Source organism: Euleptes europaea, chromosome 18 (assembly GCF_029931775.1).
Source record: "Euleptes europaea isolate rEulEur1 chromosome 18, rEulEur1.hap1, whole genome shotgun sequence".
NCBI classification, from domain to species: domain Eukaryota; kingdom Metazoa; phylum Chordata; class Lepidosauria; order Squamata; family Sphaerodactylidae; genus Euleptes; species Euleptes europaea.
Window position 1 is genome coordinate 27,489,967 of NC_079329.1, and position 20,957 is coordinate 27,510,923.

The 20,957-nt window shown below is 46.7% G+C and overlaps 1 protein-coding gene across 8 annotated transcripts in view; it reads right to left on the reverse strand.

The window, feature by feature from the left end:
* SRCIN1 (SRC kinase signaling inhibitor 1) overlaps window positions 1–20,957 on the reverse strand; it is a 321,558-nt gene that overhangs the window by 11,547 nt on the left and 289,054 nt on the right. For 7 of the 8 annotated variants that reach the window (XM_056864754.1, XM_056864749.1, XM_056864750.1 and 4 more), the window contains 2 exons: window positions 20,711–20,863; window positions 11,057–11,164 (listed from right to left, as the gene is read on the reverse strand). In XM_056864754.1, the coding sequence (XP_056720732.1) occupies window positions 11,057–11,164; window positions 20,711–20,863 (261 nt within the window). The remainder of the gene's footprint in view (window positions 1–11,056; window positions 11,165–20,710; window positions 20,864–20,957) is intronic. The other variant, XM_056864751.1, reaches the window with a different exon arrangement.

Below are 20,957 nucleotides of genomic sequence, written 5' to 3' on the forward strand. Positions count from 1 at the left end.
CGATTGTTAGTTGCTTTGAGACTCCTCACGGTAGACAAAAGTGGGTATAAAAACCAACTCTTCTTCTCATTATATGGAGGCTCCCTTCAGTCACCCTGGGCTAGTAGCCATTAATGGACTTCTCCTCCATGAATCTAAGTCCCTCTTAAAGCCACCAATGCTTGTGGCCATCCCTAGATCTAGTTGCAGCGATTTACATTTACAGTGATTTAAATTGTGGAACTAGATTTACTACATCTAGTCCCGCAATTTAATTACTCGTTGAGTAAAGAAGTACATCCTTTTGTCCATCCTAAATCTATCGTCCACCAACTTCATTGGGCACCCCAATTATTATGGAATTGAGAATCATATTATTTTATTTATTTACAATCTGTCTTTCTCACTGAGATTCTAGGCAGACTGCAGCGTAAGTCAATGCAATCAACGGGACGTCTAATAAGCAGTGTATTGTGGGAGAGGGAGGAAAAACTCAATCTCCTTTTTCTACCCCATGCATAATTCTGTAAACCTCTATCATGTCTCCCCCAATGCCTTTTTTTCTAAACTGAAAAGCCCCAAACTCTTTAGCCTTTCCTCAAAGGAAAGGTGCTCCAACTCCCCAAACAAGGCCGCCTTCCAAACTTCCCTATCCATATATAGCAGCATGTCACTATCCGTTATTGTGGGGCAAGGAAGAGACAACGTTTTGGTTCATGTGACGATCTGCTAATGGGATTAAGTGCAATGCAATCCTGAAAGTACAAGATAGGGAAATCATTCACGTTGCAAAAAATAAAAAAAATAAATAAAGCACACATAGAAACTGTCTAGATGAGTCAGGCTGATTGTTCCATACGTCAGAATTCTGTTCATTCTGTATCTTTTCCAAAGGCACAAGAACATCTTGGTTGCATGACTGTGTCAGGAACAAGGCAAAGAGTTTAGGAACGGATCAAGAATATGTATTGATGGTTTTGTTAGCTGAACATGAAGGTGGCTATTAAAGACATGTCTGTATCAGAAATGGAAGACCAGATGCAAGTGGTTATTCAGGAATCTTTTCCATGATGAACTGGATAGCTGCCTGACTATGCATGAATTACATGATTGATGGTTAAATACCTTTGTAAACGTACTGAGCTTTTAAACAGGATTAGTAATAGGGACTGCAGTCAGAATCCAGGATAATCTCTGCGTATTTTCCCAAGTGAGAGTTCAGTTGGCCACGTGGCCCTTCTCTAAGAGTGGAAACTACACATTATGCAGGAAACGTGTTATTGGATCACCCAACATTTTTAAATGCAAAAAAGCCAATACGCGGGCTCTAATTTGGATCAGGGTTGTGGCACAGGGAATGAATTTGAATTGCCAGGTCTGGGTTGGGAAATTCCAGGAGATATGGAATGGAACCTGGGTAGAGATGTCAGCCTCCAGTTGGGACCTGGGCATCCCTCGGAATTGCAGCTCATCTCCAGAGATCAGTTCCCCTGGAGAAAATGGATGCTTTGGAGGGTGGACTCACTGAGGTCCCTGTCCTCCCCCAACTCCACCCCCAAATCTCCAGGGGTTTCCTGACCTGGAGCCGGCAACTCTACTCTCCCATCCCACTCTGCTGGCCAGGAAGGATCTGGTAACCCTAAGCCTGGGGAGGGTGCGGTTTGGGGAGGGAAGGGACCTCAGCAGGGAATAATGCCATAGAGTCCACCCTCCAAAGCAGCCATTTATTCCAGGGGAACTGATCTCTGTAGCCTGAAGATCAGTTGTAATTCCAGGAGATTGCGAGCCTCCCCCGCCCTGAGGCTGGCAACCCTGGAACGAACCCTCCACCCGCTCCTTTTTTTCTGCTTGCAACTGCCCCTTCCCGAAGCTGCTAGTAGCCCCAGAAGGGGAAAATGACACATATAATACAGGTAACTTTCTTTTTGCCCTACAAGGGGGAAAACGGAGACCTGCCATACAGTCCCAATAAAAGTAGTCAGAAATCAGTGTCACTAGACCGAGAGGGTCACAGATGGAAAAGAAAACACAAAGGACACATTTCCAAACAGAAGGAGATTACCAAGCGGGAGAGCAGTTGCAGGTAGGAACAGGTTTTATTAGTTGTATCCACATATACTTTGCACTACAGAAGATGCGAGAGTCAGAAACAGAGGAGTAATTGTTATGTGCAGTAAAGTTCATAAGGAAATGTACGTTTACACTTGGATCAGACAGACATCTGTGCCTTGGCTGCTAGGGAAGGGAAGATGCCTGTCCGCTAAACGATGCCAGCGCCATCCTCTGCTGACGATGCATGTTGTCAAGTAGGATTGCCAACTTCCAGGTACTAGCTGGAGATCTCCTGCTATTACAACTGATCTCCAGCCGATAGAGATGAGTTCACCTGGAGAAAATGGCCGCTTTGGCCATTGGACTCTATGGCATTGGAGTCCCTCCCCTCCCCAAACCCCGCCCTCCTCAGGCTCTGCCCCCAAAACCTCCCGCTGGTGGCAAAGAGGGACCTGGCAACCCTAGGAGGAAGGGAGGCATGTAGTACCCAGAGTTTGGCACAGCGGATAGCATAAGCCTGGGTGTGGAATTCTTTTTACATGCTTGCATTATGTTTGCCGGGTCAGGGTAACAATTTTTTTTTGATGCAAGGATTTGAAAATGCCCAAGGCACAATCCACTCGGAGTTAAACACTTTAAAGTCTTCTTGGCTTTGATAGGAGGCAGCTAAGCAGGGGATTAATTCTCCCTCTGTAATCAATGGCTTAAACGTGCTTAACCTTGGCTTTATTGCGCCCTCAGTTGGCTGATGGCTATCTCCACCTCAAAAACTTGCTCAGGTGTGTATACCGGAGTTTTGTTAAAAAACCAAAAGGCCATTTGCTTTAAAATGAAATGGAGAAAAAGAAAGCTAGTCCAGACTAGGCTTACGTCTGTTCGCAACAGAGACCTGCCTCATTACGAAGAGGTTCTCCCCATCTACAATCTAAACTTCGACTGAATTTCAAATGAGTCGCGCTTCACAAACTCATGCTTCAGGCTAAGTTAGAAGTGATGCTAATTCTAGGTAGGGTTGCCAGCTCTGGGTTGGGAAATATCTGGAGATTATGGGGGTGGAGCCTTAGGAAGGCGGGTTTGGAGAGGGGAGGGACTTCAGTGGGGTATAATGCCACAGAGTCCACCTTCCAAGGCAGCCATTTTCTTCCTTAGCTCCCCCTTAGCTATACATAAAGAGGAGGTTGAGAGGAAATACACAGATACCCACACTAGGGTTGCCAGGTCCCTCTTCACCACCAGTGGGAGGTTTTTGGTGTGGAGCCTGAGGAGGGTGGGGTTTGGGGAGGGGAGGAACTTCAATGCCATAGAGTCCCATTGCCAAAGTAGCCATTTTCTCCAGGTGAACTGATCTCTATCAGCTGGAGATCAGTTGTAACAGCAGGAGATCTCCAGCTACTACCTGGAGGTTGGCAACCCTAAATAAAGGGGAGGTTGAGAGGAAATACACAGATACCCACACTAGGGTTGCCAGGTCCCTCTTCACCACCGGAGGGAGGTTTTTGGGGCAGGGCCTGAAGAGGGTGAGGTTTGGGAAAAGGAGGGACTTCAATGCCATAGAGTAAAATTGCCAAAGGAGCCATTTTCTCCAGGTGAACTGATCTCTATGGGCTGGAGATCAGTTGTAATAGCAGGAGATCTCCAGCTAGTACCTGGAGGTTGGCAACCCTAACACACACACACACACACCACAACCTACTGGATTGGGTTGAGAGGAAGGGTGCCTATAAACAGTCTGAGATGATGTACACAACCACACTAAAAAAGAATAAAACAGTTGAAACCAATTTAACTTGGAGTCATTACTGGTAGTTTGCAGAGAGTGCTGAGAATCAGAGTTCCCTGGTTCCTCCACAGAGCTACATTTCCGAGGTCTCCTTGGTTAAGGGCAAAACGAGATGTTATGGGGTCCACAGTCCAATCCGTGGATGATGATTAGGGTTGCCAGCTCTGGGTGGGGAAATACATGGAGATTTGTGGGATGGAGCCTGAGGAGGGCAGGGTCTGGGGAGGGAAGGGATTTCAATGGGGTATAATGCCACAACAATCCACCTTCCAAAAGGGCCATTTTCTCCAGGTGATCTGATCACTGTCGCCTGGAGGTCAGCTGTAATAGCGGGAGATCCTGGAGGCAGGCAATCCTACTGATTATGGCATTTTAGAGCTGAACTCAGGCCATTTAAAAATGCCACGAGGCAGGACCAGGGGCTCTTTCTTCTACCCCATGGGAAGATAAGATCGCCCTTTCCCTCAGTGCTGTGGGCCCAATAAGGATAGCGTCCTCATGGCATTTTTAAAATGGCCCCAGTTCAGCTCTAAAATGGCATTGTCATCCACCGGTTAGACCTGTGGATGCCGTAACATCTAGTTTTGTCCTTAGAGGAAAGCTATGCTACTTGAGCGTACTGCTGCAAAAACCAGCATAAATCAGCATAAATGGACTTGGCTGAACTGAAATGCAGAAAGGCTATTGTTCCTTACGTTCTATTAAAGCAGCCCTTCCTTTTGAGCCACAAGTTTGCTGTTGAAGGTTAAAACATTATCACAAACAGAGAGCAGAGATTAATAGTAACAGCTGTATTAAAGTACCCCATCCCAAAAGTCTCATAGCCAGAAATAAACAGCAGTGAAAACGAAGGGGAACCTACTCGGCTTCCCGGCAAGCCTGGACTTAAAATCCTCTCCAAAGCTACTGTTTTAAAGAGACAGAAGTCCAGTCTCGAGATTGTCTTTTAAGAGCAGATGAAATCTTGAAAGGACAGATAGCGGAGAAGACTTTCAGGAGGAGTCTAGAGGTAGAGGAGAGCAAGAGTATTATATTAAAATAAAACTGAACCTGTGGATTGCCACTGAGCAGGAACTGAGGTTTGGGCAGCAGAGATGGTTTGGAACTGGTTGGAGAAGACTTGGGTGGGCTGCTGCTTGCTTCCCGAGGCATTAAAATCTGGCAGTCAAACGCCATATTCCCCAAAGTGGCACGGCTGCACTCGGACACACCGGAGTCCCCCTTTCTTTCTTCATTCTCAGCTTCGGCAGATCTTAGTTGGGGGAACACACTCGTAAACTCAGCGGGTGCATGGAAGCTGATTTCACTGATAGCCCTTTCGAGTTCTCTGATGGACTCTTCCAGGTTGTCCAGTTTTTGGTAGGTGTCTTTGCAAATCTCATGGCTGCTGAAGGTCGCGTTATCAAGAGATGTGCATTCCCTTTGCTGGTCTAGTTCTCTCTCTACGTTTATCTTGTCTTCTAGCGCGAGGGCACACACCAGTTCCGAGGGATTCTGCCTGGATTCTACATCGTACTCTGTTACATCCTTGTTCGTGGGGGATTTTTGATTCTGCAACGGAAAATGCAACTTTGGAACATCTGATAGATGATCTCTTGGCATCTGTGTGCAAACACCACTGGGGTCTTTCAAAGCTGTCAGGGCCTCCTCCAGGCACTGGTTGGCTTCTCCCTTTTTCGGTTCTGCCATGTTATTTTTACTATGCAGTCCTGTGAGCATTTCATCTTTTCCCATCGATGTCTCACAACCGAATGTGACCTCTGATGGGATAAGAGCTTCCTGACTATCTGCTGAAAGGACCCCGGTTCCTTGCCCAGATGTCTGTCGACCATTGTCTTGCTTCTCTGCCAAGCTGAAAACCACCATGCCTCCCTGCTGACCAGCCGTAACCTCCAATGAAGCTCTTGTCATTTCAGACTCCACTGTGCCTTCTTTTGCCCCATTATCACTCTTGAAAGGACGCTCAGTGCCAGAGCCTGGCAGAGATCCTCGAGTTCTTATCAATTTCTGAAGAGACTGGGTACATGTTAAGGCCTCGCTGCTTATCGTGGGTGAGGCAGAAATGAATGGTTCCGGCTGCCGGTCATTTTTGCTCCGCTGGCCAAACAAAACTTCTGCCTTCTTGGGCTTCCCTTCCATTTTTCCCGTGGTCCATCCAACGATTCCCGACTGTCCTCTGATGCTTTGGTGGTCATTGGCCTGAGGACTGCATATTTCCAAACCTGCCTCTGGCTGAGATTCAGGAATTGGCAGGCTGGACACCCACTCGGAAAGGACAATCTGAGGGAGGTGGGAAATGTTACCTGGTGGTGGCTTTGAGGGTCCTGATTCCTAAGGGTAAATCCAGACAAGAATCATTGTGGTGGGACAACGGAATTACGTGCGCCACCACGCTTACAGGTTTCCTTGCTTGAATGGACCAATACCATATCTAATTCAATCTTGTGGCCCCCTCACTTCCATAGATATGTGAATCTAAGGAACAATGCAACTGCCCCATTCAAACAAGGCTAGAGACTGGGCAAAACAACAGGTGACATTGATAGACCCACATCTCCAAATGTGGACCACCAGCAAAATACCTGAAAAGCAGATGGTGGTACTGAAGAATAAAAAGAATAAGAATTGGTTTTTAGATGCCGACTTTCTCTACCTTTTAAGGAGAATCAAACCGGCTTACAATCTCCTTCCCTTCCTCTCCCTACAACAAGACACCTTATGAGGTAGGTGGGGCTGAGAGAGTTCGGAGAGAGCTGTGACTAGCCCAAGGTCACCCAGCAGGCTTCATGTGGAAGAGTGGGGAAACCAACATGGTTCACTAGATTAGAGTCCTCTGCTCATGAAGTCCGGGGCCCTGGCTGCTGCCCCACCCCAAGGCATGCTGACTCCAGCTCTGACCCTACTGATATGTATGTGACCATTTATGCTGCGACAAAAAAAAAAAGGATATGCCTCCCTGGTTAGACCAGGTTCATGGCGGACTCTCTTTCCACACCAGCCTCTGATTCAGATTCAGGAATATGTCGACGAATCAGTTTGGCCAAGGGTCTCTACAAGCAATCGTCCACATTTTACAATATAACTCTCAAAGAGGAGACTTGTAAGGAGATCTGAAGGGGGTATCATAGTTACCCCACTAGGCAGAGATAGCTACATGCTTCGGAAATGGTTACCTTTGGATTCCGCCGCAGAGCTAGGATCGGATCCACTCGGCATTTCTGCTGGTGAAAAAGGACTTTTGGTCACTAAAAAAAAAAAAGCTTTGTGGGGAATCTATAGTAAGGTGTATACTAGGGAGGAGAGTTTGATGGGACTGAGTGAAATGACTGGCTGGAACCAACCCTTGATTCCCCCCCAGTAGTTCTATAGGGCTGGTCCCTGCTCCTTGCTACATAATCCAACCTGCTTACCTGGGATCGTGATGCTTGGGCTCGTGGGAGGCTGTGTGGACTGACGTTTGCCCCAGCTAAGCGACGGCCAGCAGGAAGCAACGCCTAATATTGGAACAGTGCAACATGATGGTTACTGTGACCACTCCCAATTGCCCTTCTCCGACATGATTAAGGGTGACAGTGAGGCATGTGTTCAGCCCCGAACAGAGCAAGAAGGTGAGTCTGAATGCTGTCCTCCCCTGGTTCCCCCCAAGGGAACGTAGACATTAGGAAGAACTTTCTAACATTGGTTCTTGTAGGTTATCCGGGCAGTGTGACCGTGGTCTTGGTATTTTCTTTCCTGACGTTTCGCCAGCAGCTGTGGCAGGCATCTTCAGAGGAGTAACACTGAAGGACAGTGTCTCTCAGTGTCAAGTGTGTAGGAAGAGTAATATATAGTCAGAAAGGGGTTGGGTTTGAGCTGAATCATTGTCCTGTAAAAATCTTTCTAACAGATTGGCTCCTCAGTGGAACAGGCTTTCTCGGGAAGTTCTAAGCTCTCCTTTCCTGGAGGCTTTTAAGCAAAGGCTAGGTGGCCATCTGTCAGCAATGCTGATTCTATGACCTTAGGCAGATGATGAGAGGGAGGGCACCTTGGCCATCTTCTGGGCATGGAGTAGGAGTCACTGGGGGTGTGGAGGGGTGGTAGTTGTGAATTTCCTGCATTGTGCAGGGGGTAGGACTGATGACCCTGGTGGTCTCTTCCAACTCTATGATTCTATGAAAGGGAAAAGGATAACAGCAAGGATAGCAATGCACCACAGAACAACCTGCCATCAACTCTGGGTGTGGGATTTTTAAAGTGTCTACTTTAGATGTTAAATCAGCCCTAGCTTTGGGGGCTATGTCAGTGGGTGCAGGGATCTAATTTAACACTAAGGCAGGGTGCTGGTTAGAATGGCAGGCTAGGATCTGGGAGACTCTGGGGTGAAACCCCCACACTGCCATGGAAGCTCACTCGGTGACCTTGGCTCCGGGTGTACATCCTTGCCCGAACCTACCTCACAGGGTTGTCGTGAGGATAAAATGGAGGAGAGGAGAGCGATGTAAGCTGCTTTGGGTCCCCACTGGGGAGACAGGCCAGGTATAATGAGGTAAATAAATAAATATTAGATGGACATTGAAGTGCCCCTTTTCTCTCTGGCGTGGTGTAGTGGGTAAGAGTGGTGGTTTGGAGTGGTGGACTCTGATCTGGAGAACTGGGTTTGATTCCCCAGTCCTCCACATGAGTGGTGGAGGCTAATCTGGTGAACTGGATTTGTTCCCCCACTCCTACACATGGCCTTGGGCTAGTCACTCTCAGCCCCACCTACCTCACAGGGGAGGGGAGGGGAAGGCGATTGTGGGGAGGGGAAGGGAAGGCGATTGTAAGCTGGTTTGATTCTTCCTGAAGTGGTAGAGAAAGTCAGCCTATAAAAACCAACTCTTCTTCTTCTTCCTCTAGCAAATTGCCACATACCAAAAGGGGTAAAAGGCACTCTGGACATGTTCAGAGGCCGCCTCCTCTGTACTGCAACTAAGCCCGGTGTTTAAAAAGAAGTGCCAGAGCCAAGCCTTTACCTGGGTCTCACTGATCCTCCAATTCTGCTTTCAGAAGTTTAACAAAGGACGGGCCCATCTGTGAACAGCTAGAGATCTGGCAGGGAGGGGGGCTGGCTCTCCATTTCCCCCTCCTTGGTGGCTTCGGATTCCTTGGCAAGCCATCATTCCTATTTTTATTACAGTTGGGTCTCTGTGTGCCTTTGCTGGAGATGAGTGGGTTCTGCTTCATGAAACACCAAAGTAAGAGATAAGAGTAAATTGGGCATTAAGCATATTCACATATCCCTGACTGATTTTGCATACTTCAGTCTGTGTCCAAAATACAGGCTTTCAAGGAATATTTTAACACAGGGACAAATGAAGCTGCCTTATACTGAATCAGACCCTGGGTCCATCAAAGCCAGTACTGTCTACTCAGACCAGCAGTGGCTCTCCAGGGACTCAGGCAGGGTCTCAGGCACATCACCTACTTGCCTAGTCCCTTTAACTGGAGATGCCGGGGATTAAACCTGGGACCTTCTGCATGCCAAGCAGATGCTCTACCACTGAGCTACATTCCCTCCCCTGGGGTTTGTTTGTTTGTTTTCAGGATTTGGGGGCAGTAGAAGGGAGGTGGGTGTTATATGTGGCACTGCTTCCCTGCAAAATCTGCAAGCCCTGAGCTGCACCCCCCAAACTGTTGCCCAAAAGGGGCCTTCAGTTTGCCTCGTGATCAGGGTGACCTTGTGGTTTCCGCAAAAGCTTCCCTTCCTTTCTAGAGGGAGGTGAAGGGTTACCGCATTGATCTAATTACCATGAGGAATCAGGGAGGGGAAGCATGAAGGTAAACAAGGGAAGTATTGTTAGGCAAGTAAAGAAACTTGAACTCTTTGGTTTGAACCTTAAAAACCCAAGTGGAGGAAAGGAACTAGCAAGAAGGCTGCAGTCCAGAGCTGAGGTTTTAACTTGGATACAGACAAAAATGCTTTGAAAAGTACAGTTCCATTCTGAGAACTGACACAAACAGCAGTTAGCAAATTCTGCACACAGATTTGAACACTACAAACGGCAGACGGCAGCAAGGCACCACTTGAACCAACCCGAGTAATGTAGTAACATGATTACTGGCTGGCCAAATCCTGCATGTCAATATTTTGCTAGAAAAGAGCTGCAACCCAAATGAGACTTCCAATCTGGAATTGCTCCTGCCCGCAGATGCATTCGTTATATGAATAAAGGTCTAGTCAGGCTTATAGGAGTTGCCACGTCTTTGCTTCGCAGTGCCGAAAAGAGAGAGATAAAATAATCCAAGGTAGGGAAGGATAGGTCTCCTCATCCTGATCCCCTAATTGGTTCACATTCCGCATGCTTCAAGTCCATAAAGCCAGTCCTAATGAACAGATATACTCTAATTCCTTTGACCCTCCAGGAGCAGGTATCCCTTCGCTCCTACAAGCCCAACATCCTGTCATGGTTACAGCCTGCATCTTGTGGTGGTGGGGAGAGAAACCCACGATGCAACAGAAGGCGTTGGCACTTCCCCGACCCTAGTGGTGCTTGCTAAAGCCCGCATACAGAAATCAGTATTTCTTCCTAAATGCATCCAATTACACACCAAAACCCAGTGAGTGTTCCCAAAACTGCCCCAGGGAGCACATTTTGACACCTCTAGTAATTGAAAAAAACGTCATTTGATTCCCAGGGACTGTAATGCAGACTATCAAGCTCCACTTTCAATGCGAACAGACGTCAGATCGAGGCTCTCTCTCTCTCTCTCTGAGCTGCGTAGCGTTTCTCAGGTTGGGATTCATGCGTTTGGAAATGAGCAGTGGGAACAAGCCCTGAGGCCCTTGCCAAGAAAGTGAGGCATGCCATGCAACCAGAGAATCTCTTGAGTTGTAAGTGCAGGCAGAACCGCGGTGCAGGCGGAAAGAGAGTGAACTATTGTCAACTAACAGTGACCAACGCTTTGAATTCCGCCCCAGTCCAAAAATTTCCCAGCATTCTCCTGGGGAGGCCCAGCAGCCCAAATGCACCCCTCTGTGAGAGCCCCACACAGACAGTGCTCACTGGATCCCATGTGGTGTCAACACAACACACGCTGCTTGGTGTCATATGGGGTGACGTGGGAAAGTGTGAAAGAGCCGTTAGTTGGTTAATGTACAGAGAGAGAAGAGTTAACGGGGGCTGCAGGGGGAAAAAAAGGAAGAGGAGTCCTGTTAGCAGTGGGTAGCCAGTTGGAAGGGAGGAAGAGAAGAAGGGAATCGTGGTCCGTTTGAGAAACGGCTGTTACCTTCCATCCTTTGGGTGCTACGGTGGCCCCATTGGGCCACGTGTCTGTGGTTGGCGCAAGCTGGTCACAACGGAACTTAGGAATAAATGAAGAGCTTCTTTGAAACACCTGAGGAAGTCAGAACATGGGTTTTTGGAGGGTGTAGACAGATTAAAAAAACAAAAACAAAATAGCGTGGGTTGCCAATTCTGGATCTGGAGCCTTAAACAAAGGCTCGAAACTGGAGTGCTGAGGTTACAAAAAAGAGACCACTATAAAGTTTCTTAAAGACTGAAACAGCATTAGGAAATCAGAAGAATATATACTTTGAATAGTTAAGCATACTGTACGCTATGCAATTGACATAACCTACAACGACAATAAATAAAAGTAGGAATGCAATTATAAATTACAACAGTAGACGTCATTTTTCAACCCTGGTTGCTGAGATATCCTAGAAGGATTGCTCCATGATCAATAGCAGAAAGCCTCTCCAGCTGAGAAAAGGCAAATTTAAAGGAGGAAGGAAAAAGGAAAACAAATTGTTTTTACAAAACACCCCCACAACCCAATCTCTTCATTTCCAAACCACACTTACCAAATGGTCTTGGCCCATCTGTAATGATATAAAAGCATCCCAAAAGCTACGGTGGGGTTGTCTGAGGAGGACACAGTTCCTGTCGCATCCACCGTCTTGTTGGATCAGGCCCAAGATTCATTAAAAGCCCAATCCTAATGGGGGGGAGTTGGGGTGACCTTTAGCTGGCACAAGTGGTACAACCGCCAGTGCAAAGTGGCTCAAAGGGGCACTTATGCCAGCTTTGAGGAGCCACACAGTGGTGCCATGCTCGGGAGCCCTGTGGAATTCTATGGAGAGTTCCACAGGGTTTTCTTCAAAATGGCTTTTTCATCTTTCTGCGCCTGGCAGCAAGTCACCCTGGAGGTGGCGCGGCTGCGACATCCCCGGACGCTCCTTAACCACCACCCCGTCGTTAGGATTGGGCTGATAGTCCAGCATTCCACGTCCATCCAAATCCAGATATCCCCAGCCAGGGCTCAGAAGGGATCCCCCTTCCCATTCATCGGGCATTCAGAAGAATACTGCCTCCACACATGGAAGCTCCATTTAGTTATCCTGGCGTGTAGGACACGCTTATCTCCTATGAATTTATTTATTAGATTTTTTTTTATTTACCACTCACCCAGGGGGTCCCGCAGCAACTTGCAACACTTAAAACAACATCGTACTAAATAAGTTAAAAACCAGCAAATTCGTTTTGTTGGTTTGCAATGCTACCAAAACGGCTGGCTAGCTCCTACTCTTTAAAAAGCATAGGAACAAATCAAACCTAGCAGTTCTCTAGGGTACGAAGTAGAGAAAGGCCTTTCCTGTTCACTGAGATCTTTTTTTAGGAAAAAAAAACATCTACTAGAAATACCTAAGACTGAACACATAGAGCCAACTATGTCACTGAGTAGGGTTGCCAGAAAGCCTGGAGAAAAAATGTCCTGCCCCTTTAAAAAGGGCTTAATGTGCAGGAATGGGCAGCTGAAGCTTTCCCTGGTATTCAGGCAAGTAACATCAGCTGACAGGCAACATCCTACTAAGGTTTTATTAAAGGGACAGGACTTTTTTCCCCTCCTGGCAATTAGCAACCCTGTCACTGAACCACACTGTCCCTTCCTGACAAATTTCCCTTTGGGAGGTGTCAGTCATCCTTGGGAGAGTCTGGCTGCCGCCACCATCGCTGCACTTCTCTCCAAGGGGCGTTGGAAGAAAGAACCTTTTAAAAACAGAACTTTTAGAACATGGTGCTTGTGGGCACCATGGAGCCTGCCGACATCTGTCCTGGTGCCTGCCAAATGCTTTTTAAGTGCGTGGGGCTAGGTGGGGCTTATGCCCAGCAGGGTTTCTGATTGGCTGTTGGAGATAGGGTTGCCAGGTCCCTCTTTGCCACTGGCGGGAGGTTTTTGGGGCACAGCCTGAGGAAGGTGGGGTTTGGGGAGGGGAGGGACTTCAGTGCCATAGAGTCCAATTGTCAAAGCGGATATTTTCTCCAGGGGAACTGATCTCTATCGGCTGGAGATCAGTTGTAATAGCAGGAGATCTCCAGTTACTACCTGGAGTGTGGCAACCCTACTGGGAGATCTGATTTCCTGAGCAGATTTTTTAAAAGTTGCAGCTGCCACCACAGCACCAACATCTTCACGGCATGACTGCAAGTAAGCTGTGTGTATACATAGGGTTGCCTTCCTCTAGGTAGTAGCCGGAGATCTCCTGCTATTACAAATGAACTCCAGCCGACAGTTCCCATGAAGAAAATGGCTGCTTTGGCAATTGGACTCTATGGCACTGAAGTCCCTCTCTTCCCTAAACCTCGCCCTCCTCAGGCTCCGCCCCCAAAACCTCCCGCTGGTGGCAAAGAGGGACCCGGCAACCCTATGTATACAAGATAATGCTTTAAAACAATATATGCATTTTAAAAGGCATCCCATTAAACAGAGCTTCTGCCTGAAATGTGGAAGAGTTTACTACTATTAGAGTTATACCTGACCTCGCTCCCTGGCATTGTATGGCTAGCTCTGCCTCTGTGGCATCCATTTTGCAATTGTGGCCACCGCCCAAGATGCCCAGAGGCTCGAAAAGGTTGGGGAACCCTGCTTTAGGAGGATCAAATCAAGCAAATGTAGCTCTCAGAATGCCCACCAGGAGCCAGCATTTCCCCATGAAGTTCTAAACTCTTCTTTTAGGGCATTGTTCTAACTGGGCTTGCCCTCTGCAACATTAGCTGACCTTTATGATAGTAATTAATGATAGTAATTAGTCACCAGATGAATTCCTGAAATCTACATGGATGTTGATGAGTAGGACAGATTTCAATGCTGGGATTCTCTTTTTAAAAGATCCAAGCCTCTGAATATTTGCTCCCCAAGCGTCCGTTCAGGACCTGAAATTCACGTTCGGCAAAAGACGGGTTTACCAAAACTCTCTCTCGTTAATTGACCACGTTACACTTTATTGTGTGTAACAATCCCCCAGGGCCTTTAAAAACACAACAAGCAAAAAGTCATTTAGCGAGAGAATTTACAATGGCTCAGCATCGCAGGAGGGTGAGGGTTTTTTTGCCCCCCCTCGCCAGTTTTCCTCGTCAAAACAACTGTACTAAGCAGATGTCCTCTTCAAGATTCAAAACACAAATTTGCCGCCACCACAAGAAATTCTTGATAGAATCACTGAAACCTTTTTGAGTTGAATCTGGATCACTGTGGATAAATTTGGAAGATACAACCAAAGCAAACATTGAGAGGATAACTGTCTCTGTGTGGAAAAATAAGAAAACTGGATATTTTGGGGATCTTCCTGTCCACAGATATATCTGTACCAGTACAAAGTAATCTGGATCTTTTGATCAATGATATACAGCAAGATCAACAGTGCAGTCCTATGCAAAATTACTCCAGCTTATGTCCCGTGGCGCAGAGTGGGAAGCTGCAGTACTGCAGTCCAAGGTCTGTTCATGATCCCAACGGAAGTCGGTTTCAGGTAGCCGGCTTGAGGTTGACTCAGTCTTTCATCCTTCCGAGGCTGGTAAAATGAGTACCCAGCTTGCTGGGGGTAAAGTGTAGACGACTGGGGAAGGCAATGGCAAACCACCCTGTAAACATAGCCTGCCTAGTAAACGTTGGGATGTGACGTCACCCCATGGGTCAGGAACGACCCAATGCTTGCACAGGGGACTACCTTTACCTTTTAAAGCGCTTTCAAGTCAATGGACTTTGACTGGAGTAACTGTGTACAGGGCTGAACTGCTAAACGTTTGGGCAAGATAAGGCAGTGGTCCCCAACATGGACCCACCAAGTGGCACCCACCAAGTGGTTTTGGAGTGTGGGCAGGGCCAGGTCAGGCTTGTGTCCAGCAAGGCTTTTGATTGGCCGTTGGAGATTTGGCTGTGCAGATTTTTACAAAACACCGCTTCGGCAGCAGATGCCACCACAGGACAAAGATCTTCACTGTGTGACTGAAGGTAAGCCACAGCTGCCATTCTGTGGCAGCCATTCTGTGGCTGCGCCCACCACACTGTGTCAGAATTCCAAAGGTGCCCACAAGCTCAAAAAAGGTTGAGGACCCCTGACACAGGCAACCAGAATTGCCTGATAAAAAATTACCAGTATTCTTCATTGATGGCCAGATTAACACAGTTGATAAAAAGGAACTCAATGGAAGAATGTAAGATTAAATGTGTATGTGTTAAGTGCCGTCAAGTCGTTTCCGACTCATGGTGACCCTATGAATCAATGTCCTCCAAAGTGTCTTTGACAGCCTTGCTCAGGTCTTGCAAACTGAGGGCGGTGGCTTCCTTTACAGAGTCAATCCATCTCTTGTTGGGTCTTCCTCTTTTCCTGCTGCCTTCACCTTTTCCTAGCATGATTGTCTTTTCCAGTGACTCTTGTCTTCTAAGATTAAATGGCAACCTTTATATGATTATTACGTGCTTGAAATATTATTTAAAGAATAATTAACAAGATTGTTAAAAAATAGAAATAATTTGGGGAAATTTAAGATTTGTTTTAATGTTGTTATTGCTTAGATTCATTGTTGAAGTGATGAGAATGTAAATTATTTAAAAGCTCCGATATTGACACATTTTGGACAAATCTTGCTTTCCCTTTTTATTTCCCCACCCCTCTTTTTTTTGTACTCTATATTTTTTTTTTAAAGAAATTACCAGTATTCTTGTTGCTCTTCCTAATTTTAGCGCTAACCATTCCACAGGGGGCAACAAATTTGGAGAAATTTACCTGGAATCATAAAGTTCTAAGAGTGATAGGTAGACTATTACCAGCAGGTATCTTCTTTGGCAATACTGTCGTAGTAGTGGTAACAAAATAATACCTTGTAGCTATGCTGGTTGCAGCCTGCTAATAAATGTGTTGGATCCAACCAGCTTTTCCGATGGTGGAAAAGGGAGGCAGATGTCCCCTCTGGCCACGAAAAAAGGCCATGCTGGGGATCACGAGACCCGCATGGACAAAAGCCATGTAGGAAGGGAGCTGTAGTAAGGAGGTGAATTGGGTGAGACTGAGCAGAAAAGCTGGCTGGATCCAACCCAATGACTCCAGATAAAAGTGCAAGGCAAAATAACGCAACAAGGTAGTATAAATAGTCCACCGTTGGTAGCATAGATGTGTTTGTGGAGGGGGGAAAAAATAAAACGAATCGAGTCTAGAAGTAATGAAATATGTACAACCATAATTAAAATCTGGGATAAATGCAGAGAAGAATTAGCTCCTGCTGTTTCACACAGCGCTGGCATCAGATCCCCATTGTAAAGATTTTCAAATGGTGGCAGAACTGAATAACGGCGTTATCGGGGAACAATGTAATTTATCAAGGGCAGTAGACTTTTTTAATGGCAGGCTTTTTACGAAGTGAAATATAAAATGCAGGCCTGCAGAACTGATCCTTGATGTATTTTCAGCATTTACAAATTTTGGCAAGGGACAGAGAGTCTGACGTGACAAGAAACATGATGAAATAAGAACAGTTGCTAACAGTTTTTTTTTTTTTTTGGCCTTCTTGTCCCATCTGACTTATGGCAACCCCTGGCGGGTTTTTCAAGGGAAGAGATGTTCAGAGGTGGTTTGCCATTGCCTGCCTTCATGTCGCGACCCTGGTATTCCTCGGAGGTCTCCCATCCAAATACTTGTCATGGTTGACCCTGCTTAGCTTTGGGGATCTGACGAGATCAGGCTAGCCTGGGCCATCCAGGTCAGGGCCCAGTTGCTAATACCACCTGTTATTTGTAAAGGTCTGAGATACAGGGGCTGAATCCAATGACCTTCCTCTGCCAAGTTTTCCTACAATGGACAAACACCTCTTCCATACCTCTTCCATACGGACGCCTTTCTTCAACAGAGGTTCTTTTTACGACAGAGGAAGTCTTAGGGTCAAACAGCACAAAACAGACAATCTCTGTAGCAGCTCCTGTATTTATAGAAGGGGTCTGCTTCAGGCTGCTAGGAAGGCCCTCACGCTTCTGTCGTTTCTCAGCATGTGCAAAATGGAGTTGTTCTGGAGGGCATACTAGTAGAAGGGGTAAAGCTGGGGTGTAGAGCCAGCGTGGTGTAGTGGTTAAGAGCAGTGGACTCTAATCTGGAGAACCGGGTTTGATCCCCCGCTCCTCCACATGAAGCCTGCTGGGTGACCTTGGGCCAGTCACAGTTCTCTCAGAACTAACTCAGTCCACGCGGTGACTTGACACACACACACACACAGAGGGCATTTATAGAGGGAGGGACAGAGGAATTGCATTTTACCCTTTTCTTTTGAATCCCTTGCTCAATCTGGTGAAGTGTTGAGGGTACACTTGTGGACATTGTCATTTTAATAAATGCTTTATAACAAGGGTTGCCAGGCCCCTTTTCGCCATTGGCGGGAGGTTTTTGAGGCACAGCCTGAAAAAGGTGGGGTTTGGGGAGGGGAGGGACTTCAATGCCATAGAGTCCAATTGCCAAAATGGCCATTTTCTCTGGGTGAACTGATCTCTATCGGCTGGAGATCACTTGTAATAGCAGCAGATCTCCAGCCACCACCTGGAGGCTGCTACACAAAATAACAGCACGCTGGCTCCAAGAAATAATCATGTATTAATATTCACAGCAATATATACACATATCACCTAAACTGTCTAACAATGTAAAATCCGGATATAATCACGTTTCGAATGCTTCATCAGCCTGCAGAATGCCTGTTACAAAGCTTGTAATTGACCACCGCAGGTTCTGAGTCTTGCTTCAAAGGCAACCCTATTCATAACTTTTGATGTTGGTAGTGGTTCTCTGCACCACATAGACCTCCACTGTCTTGGCCACCCTATTTTAAAAGGAGCGCCAGGAGAAAGGCGAGGGGCGGTCAGCTGGCAAGTGGCTCCTCCCCCAGTGGGGCACAAGGCAGTAAGCCATCGCTGTAATAAACAGACACTGGATAGTGGGGGGTGCAGAGACGAGGTCTCGGAGCTGGGAAGGGAAGCTGGGAGTTCTGGCCCTCCCAGTGGGTATTTCCTACAAAGGCCAGGAGGTGGTGCCGGTTGAACAGAGAGAGAGATAAGACTCTCCAGGTGTTGGGAAAACCTTGGAGGGCACGGTGGAATTTGGCCTGCAGATCAGAGCAACATTCATACAACACAACATCCATACAGCATCTGTGTGGAATGACATTTTTAAAGCCTGCATGGGCCCAATTTGGCTCGGGACCGGGGCGGGGGGAGACCGTACCTTCTCTACTGTGCTGTTTTTGCAAACTGAGTTATTAGCAACTGTTCTCATTTTGTCGAGACCCTGGAATCTGGGTCCCGGCTTGTTAAAAAAACCCTCTTTGTGTAGTTTGGCCCTTAAGAAAAAGGAGTAACTGGACTGAATTTGGTGGAAGGAAGTCACTGGATCAGTAGGGTTACCAGGTGCCCTCTTGTGGCAGGCAAACCCCTGGTAATGTGCCCCACTGCCTGGAAGTGCCACCTCGCGAGGAGCCTTAGACTACTCAAACTCTCGAGGAGCCTTAGACTACTCAAACTCTCGAGGAGCCTTAGACTACTCAAACTCTTAGTAAAGGGTCGCTGTGGCCCTTTACCACTCAAACTAAGCACTTGAGTGGTCTAATGCTCCTTGCGAGGCAGCACTTTTTGGGGGGGTTGTAAACCGGAAGTGCCGCAACTGCACGCACACGCACACACGAGCACACACACGATCTTCACTGAAACCTCCCGCCGAAGGTGAGTAGGGACCTGGCAACCCTATGGATCAGATCAGCCCATGGAATTTTGATGTAGATTGGATGTTAAGTTTATAAACATCAAGAGAAATGAGAAAGGTATTTATAGGTGTGAATTTCAAAGAGCAGGCTTACAGCTGCAAGGAAGGGCCAAGGTACCTTTTTATCGATTTTTATCAATCTTCCATCTAGAATGAGGAAAACGCATGGAAATACATCTGGTATTTTTGGAAGCATAATCAAGCCAGTGCAAATTGCTGCAGACCTGCGGTGGCCTTGTAACAAAGGAAGTTTACGCACTGGAGAAACATTAATCGAAAGATCAAAGACATTAAAAGGGCACGCTATACCATAAAGCCCTTTACTCATTATCCTGGGCCTTTTGAAAGCTTGCATCTGGAAACTACGTTAAGCTCTTCGGGTAACTTGTTGAGAACCGTTAAATGTTCTTTCAGTAACAAGAAGAGCTGCGCCACCTACACAGAGGAATGGCAGCGTAGTGTCTGGCAAACTATACTAATGAACAGGCTGACCTTTTACAAACATTTATGGGAGGTGACAAAATCAGGCAAGGCAATTGTTGCTTGATCAATGGAGACTGTTTATTGTGGAGTAGAATCATAACAGGCCTAATAAAAATGTCTGACAAGACGTATTATCAACGATGTAATATTTTTATTAAGGAGGCTTAGTTTAGATATTTGGTAGGTTTTTTGTTTTGTTTTTTCTTTAAGAAACACATGTTTCCAAGGGCAGGGAACTACTACATGGAGAGGGAGAGTGAAGAAATAAGTAGCAGGAAAGGGTTAAAAAGCCCTCCCTCCCCATCATGTCTTCATTCTAAACCCCTTCCTCCCCTAAATGGGGTTGCTTTTTATAAAAAGCATCAGAACACTAAGACACACAATTGCGTATATTGTTTTGTTTTCTCTACAGCCCGGTCACAAACAGACAAGCACACCCAATGCCTGTCCTTGTAGACCATGAGAAAATACTTCCACACAAAAGAAAATTGTAAATTTGCAGACGATCTCTCAGTAGATTGTATCATGTGTTTTGTCCTAGGCTTCGAGGAGTAAAAATATAGGGGTTCAATTCAGGTGATGAAAGATTCAGGGTAGCGAAGCCTGGGGTAGTATGTGTGTGTGTGTGTGTGTGTGTAATGTGCTGTCAAGCCACAGCCAACTTATGTCAACCCTGTAGGGCTTTCAAGGAAAGAGACTAACAGAGGTGGTTTTCCATTGCCTGCCTCTGCATAGTGACACCGGACTTCCCTGGTGGTTTCCCATCCAAATACTAACCAGGACCAACCCTGCTTAACTTCTGACATCTGATGAGATCAGGCAAGCCTGGGCCATCCAGGTCAGGTCCTGGGGTAGTTTAGGACATATTTAAAGAAGTACACTGCAGACATTGGCCATTTATGCATGGGAGGTTTTGCCTTGGATTTGCCAGTTTCTAGATGCACATTTTCCCCATCTGAATTCTCAAAACTCTATATGGGGGCTTATTTTTGAGTTTTGAGAATTTGGATGGGGAAAATTTGCATCTAGGGAGTGGCAAATCCAAGGCAAAACCTCCAATGCATAAATGGCCATTCTGTCAAAGCATAATCCTACCCACGGGGAATCCACCCTGGTGAACTTCTCCATGAATCTGCCACAGTTCTACATTTTAATGCCTATAAAATGTAGGATGTTCATCTCCCCTTGTTACCTGCTGCTAGAACAGGGTTTCTTAAACACCACTCGAGTGGGTATTTATGAGACCTCCTGGAGGACTTTTGATTCATTTGCCGAAGACACTCTTTTGACCCATATGGACGGCGGCGGCTCTGCAGCCACAGCTGAGTACCAGTTAGCAAAGTGCCACGCTAAAATCCCTCTTGATATCTTTCCCGTCCTACCTCGAGTTCAGCAATGATCCTGTCTTCATCATCATCGTCTTTGATGGCGGAGGCGATGATGGGGGGAGTCGAAGCAGGCCGGGCGACCTCTGAGACGGTCCTCCTCAGTTTCACTTGCGGCTTTTGCATCTCCAGCTCTTCTGACTCTGCTTTCTGAATGGGACGGAGAGGGGCGGGCGGGTTGTTAGCAGCAAGGGAAGCGAAAGAAGGATAAAGCTAGCCAGACCTCTTCTGGAATGTGCGTTTT